This window comes from Mirounga leonina, unplaced genomic scaffold (genome assembly GCF_011800145.1).
Source record: "Mirounga leonina isolate KUSES-001 unplaced genomic scaffold, KU_Mleo_1.0 Mir_173, whole genome shotgun sequence".
Lineage (NCBI taxonomy): Eukaryota > Metazoa > Chordata > Mammalia > Carnivora > Phocidae > Mirounga > Mirounga leonina.
In genome coordinates, this window is record NW_023270447.1 from 43558806 (window position 1) to 43563862 (window position 5057).

The 5057-nt window shown below is 40.9% G+C and overlaps 1 protein-coding gene across 1 annotated transcript; it reads right to left on the bottom strand.

Moving 5' to 3' along the window:
- Nucleotides 1–234: 234 nt before the first annotated feature.
- On the bottom strand, nt 235–1789 carry LOC118018960 (40S ribosomal protein S6-like). The gene is made up of 2 exons (XM_035017720.1): nt 1784–1789; nt 235–1102 (listed from the first exon to the last, which is right to left on the bottom strand). The coding sequence occupies exons 1-2, from the start codon at nt 1787–1789 to the stop codon at nt 272–274; spliced, it is 837 nt and encodes a 278-aa protein (XP_034873611.1). The 3' UTR covers nt 235–271.
- Nucleotides 1790–5057: the final 3268 nt, after the last annotated feature.

Genomic DNA, 5057 nt, shown 5'->3' on the forward strand with positions numbered 1-5057 from the left:
TTCTCTCCAGCATTGAACATCTTTAACAGCTGCTCACTACAGGTCTCACTATGACTGAATCCAGTGACTGCAAAAAGGGACAAAGGAACTTTTTCAGGTTTGGGAAATATCTGTATCTTGACTGTAATGGTAATTACACAATTATATACATTTGTCAAAATTCATTAAACTGAACACTTGAAGTTGAATTTTATTATCTGTAAATTACATGGCAATAAAGATGATTTTTTTTTTATGTCTGATCTTATTTATTTGTCACTCATAGAAAATCTCATTTTTGACTGGACTCAGACTTAGAGGTAGAAGCTCTCAGAGAGGACAGCCTCCGTCTCTTGGCAATCTGTTCCTGGCGTTTTTCTTTGGTCTCCTTCATTCTCTTGGCCAAAAGTTTAGCATATTCTGCAGCCTCTTCCTTATTTTTCTTAGTGCGCTGCTTCTTCAAAGCAATACGCTGACGTTTGTGCTGGAGGACACTTGGGGTAACAAGACGCTGAATCTTAGGTGCTTTGGTTCTAGGTTTCTTACCTTCTTTGTTTAGGGGCTTTCTCACAACATACTGGCGGACATCATCTTCTTTAGAGAGATTGAAAAGTTTGCGGATTCTGCTGGCTCTTTTGGGCCCCAGGCGACGAGGCACAGTAGTATCAGTGAGTCCAGGAATATCCTTCTCCCCTTTTTTTACAATGACCAAGTTGAGAACAATGAGATTGGCATCCACAATGCAACCGCGAACAGATTTGCGCTTTCTCTCTCCAGTCCTCCTTGGTCTATAGCAGGAATGCCCCTTACTCAGCAGCAGGTGGACACGACCATGGGTCAAGACACCCTGCTTCATGGGGAAGCCCTGTTTGTCATTGCCACCACTGATTCGGACCACATAACCCTTCCATTCTTCACCCAGAGCATCAGCAGCAACTTCTGTGGCCATACGCTTCTCATAGAAGGTACGAAGTTTGCGTTCATCGTCCACTTCAATGAGTTTCTGGCAGCCAGTAGCTGGGAAAGAGATGTTCAGCCGCCTCCGAGGCGCCACGAAAAAGAGGAAAGATGATTTTTTTTTAAATCTAAAAATAATACATATGGAAACACCTTGGAAATGTCTCTTGGTTTAAGAGTCACATGTGATGAGAGATACCCTTGACTCAGTGCTTCATCAGCTGGGCTTGCTGCTTTGGTCAAATAAGGGAAGCATTCAAAGCCTTTCCTAAGAGCAGCGCATTTGATATCACCGACAGAAGCCCTGCAAGCAGTAAATGTTGTTTTCACAAACCACTGTCATTGTGTTGACTTTTTAAGTTAAAGAAAGCAGTTGTGCATTGAAAGAATAAAAGTAATGTGCGAGACTGTGTGTGCGCGTGTGTGTGTGTAAGAAAACGCAATTAAGTGACATTGTATTGACCATCTTGAACTAACGGCTTCAAAATGTCAAAAACAGCTTATTGGATATAGAAAATGTGCAAGAAAATTGAGCTTAGAAACAGTTAGTTGAAGTGTCACTTTCTTTGGGGCATCTTCCCCAACTCCCACCAATACCCTCACCCCCATTCTGAGTTAGGCGCCCCTTCTCTCTGTTCTTACATTATTCTGTCCCTACCTCTCTCACATCAGTTGTCACACTGCATTTTATTTATTGGCTTATGTGTCTATTCCCCTTCATAAGGCTATGCAATCCTTGAAGATAGGTACTTTGTTTTTGGTATCTTTATATTTCCAGCACCCTGAACAGTTCTTAGTAGGCGCTCAATAAATGTTTGATGAGTAAATGAGGTCTTAATCACATTACCTCCATTTACAACATTACAGCCAACATTTACCCCAGGATTGCTTTTAACAGTGATTTGGGTCCAATGTATATAAGGATCTGAAGCAATAGAGGGCCCACGGAAAGACGTGAAAAACCAAAGAGAAAATAAGAAATTTAGTGCGAGGAGAGGGAATAGTTAAGAGAAGTGTCCTTTAGTGGTTTGCTCCCAGAATCCTTGCTTTGGGCAAACAGTTCTGAGTTAGATTCCAGCCCTCCCAAACTGTGTGGCCTTGGACTAGTTACTAAACCTTCCTGAGCTTCAGTTGACCTGTGACTTCTCATCTATAAAATAGAGGAAATAATAACGATATCTCCTCCATAGGATTTCTGTGGGATTGAATGATATGCATATACAGCACCCGGCACAGTGTCTGGCACACGGTGAATACTCACAAAATGTTAATTCTCTAGTGGGTTTCAAGAGTGCAGACTCGGGAGTCCAACAGATTACATCTGAATTTCAACTCACTCTAATTCAGCCATCCATGGTCTGTGTGAACCCAGACAGATTACTTATAACCTCAGATTCACTAAGTGCAAAATGAGGATAATATCAGTATCCCCTCACAGGGTTATTTTGAGGATTAAATGAGATAAAAGAACTCAGCATCATGACTGGCATGTAATAAATGCTTAATAAGGGTTAGTTATTATCCTAGCCTGATAGGACCTAGGTCTACTGTTACCATATAAGCCCTGTTCCTCAGCAGGAAGCCTTTATTTCAATCAAGTATATTCCCTCTCTCATTTATATTTGCCATGCTCATTTATTTTTCTTTACTTCGTTCATGCTACAGCTGCTGTAGGTCAGTGTGGAATAAAGGAACAAAGGTTTTGAGGTCGAATGACCTGGGTTCTAAATCTGACTTGCTAATATCCTACTTGTGTACAAGTCACCCTGCTTCCCTGAATCTGTTTTCACCTGTAACGTGGAGATGATAATCTTTATTTCATTGGCTTTTTGTGAAGATTAAATGAGCTCATATGTAATAAGGTGCCTGATGTATAATAGGTGTTCTGTTGAATACATCTTAGTTTCCAATCCACTGCATTCCCCCAATCAGGCACACTTGCCGTCTCCTTTACACCTATCTAAACATCCACCTTCCAAGACATACCTAAAAATCTCACCTCATTCTGGAAGCTGTCTCATGCTGACCCACCTTATCCCACAAATGTATTCTGTGAGTCTCAGTTTCCTTTTTCATACAACTTGACAATCTCTCCTAGCCCTAACCCTCCGTGATTCTGAGACATTGCAATGATTCATGGTTGGAACTAGAGGATTTTCTAAACGCTTCCCTGTACACCCAGTAAATGTATGGTAAATGGCTAAGAGGGACAGGTTTCAACTGTTAAATTACGAAATTAAATAAAATGTGAGTTACCATATTTAGCATATGAAGTTTTGGGAACCATTCTACAACACATACTCGACACTAGATGACAATGAGTATAAGTTTTATTTCTTTGATGATTCAGAAGCCTTATGGATCTTGTATCTACTGTTCAAAGCTACAAGAGAAAAAATGTAATTTTTCATACTTTCAGGTTGTGGTGATTTGAAAAAGTAGGGGGTAGTAGTATACCAAAGTGAAATGTACATCTTTAGATCATCTATTGTGTCTCTTCTGATAGCACCTGTGTAACATTCCTAATAAACAATGTAAATGGCATTGGGGTGCCTGGGTGGCTCAGTCATTTTAGCATCTGACTGTTGATTTTAGCTCAGGTCATGATCTCAGGGTTGTCAGATCGAGCCTCGCATCAGGCTCCACAATGGGCATGGAACCTGCTTAAGATTCTCTCTCCCTCTCCTTCTGTCCCTCCCCACTCCCTCTTTTAAAAAAAGTAAAAAGAAAATGACATAATAAAGAGTGTTCTTTGGGCAGAGAATTACCACCAAACATCTTAACATTCTAATATTCTACTAACAATATCAGCTTACAACAAAAACTGGAAGCATGTGAATAGCCACTTTCTAATTTTATTCTGCCTACTCGGACTATGCAAGAGGAAAAAAAGATGATAAATAGCCAGAGAGATTTTCTTGACATCATGCTTAACTGAAATTTCAAAATAAATCAGTTGAGCTCATTTTTAAAGACCTACAACTAAATTATCATTGGATCGTTTTGTTCTGCTCCCAACTGGGTTTCCGAGGGACTTGTGGTGAGATACAATGAGATCTGAAAATGGGCCACAGTGTGCAAACATTGCAGTTTGGTTTGATTTAGTCTAACTCTTGTGTAATAACTTTCTTTGAAGTGTGGGTTGAGGAGCAGGTTACAAGCCCGAGGCCACAAGCTCATCTTGTTCTTGTTACAACTCAGATGCCCTGGAGTCCCTGCACTATATATCAGAGACTTGGCACTGGAGTCCCTGGCCGATCAAGAGTGGAGCCTTCATTCCCAGCACAGCAGAGCAACTGAGCAACAAACAACAACATGGTTCTGTTTGCTTGGGAAACCCATTTGACAAAAGGACACAGGTGAGTCTTCAAGGAGCCTGTGAGCCTGAGGAAGCCTGACTTTGCTCTCAAAGGTAAGGAAAAAGGTTAAAAAATCCATCTACCTGATAGAAAGGTCCCTGACCTGGGGAGAGGCAGGACACATTTTCAGATTGCTGGCCAGCATCTCGCCTTCTGTGGCTTTGGGATTGCTACTTCTCCGCAGATCCTCTGACCCAAGCAAATCTCAAGGCAAGTCTCCGACTCCTCTCTGGTCTGATTTTTCATGAGCAAAATGAGGGGGTTGGACCAAATGATCTCTTAGGCCTCATCCTACTCTAAAATTTGGTGATTCTGACCCTGTGACAGTCTTGTAGCCCCCAAGGGACTAACTTTATTCCTTCCATTGGTCACATATTTTCCAGCAGCCTGATTTAGACTCTTACAGCTGAATTAGACCATGGATGATTCTAGTAAATAATACTTGCACAGTTTGTTAAAACCTGTAAAATGATTTTACATATAGTATGTCATTGGATCCTTAAAAAAATCATTAAGGAAGGAAAAGATATTTTCATTTTATAGAGGAGGGAAGCTATGCTAAGAGACGTTAAGTCATAACTGCTAACATGCCTAGGGCCAGATCTAAAAAGAAAAAACTCCAAATGTGAGTTTCTTAGGCTGGATGAGGCCTACACATTCAGTAAAGAGATGTGTTGAGTATCAGAGATGGCAACAGTGAGCATTCTGTGAACCTGCCTCAGAATTCAAGCATACTACAATCACCTATGTAAACTCTGTTTG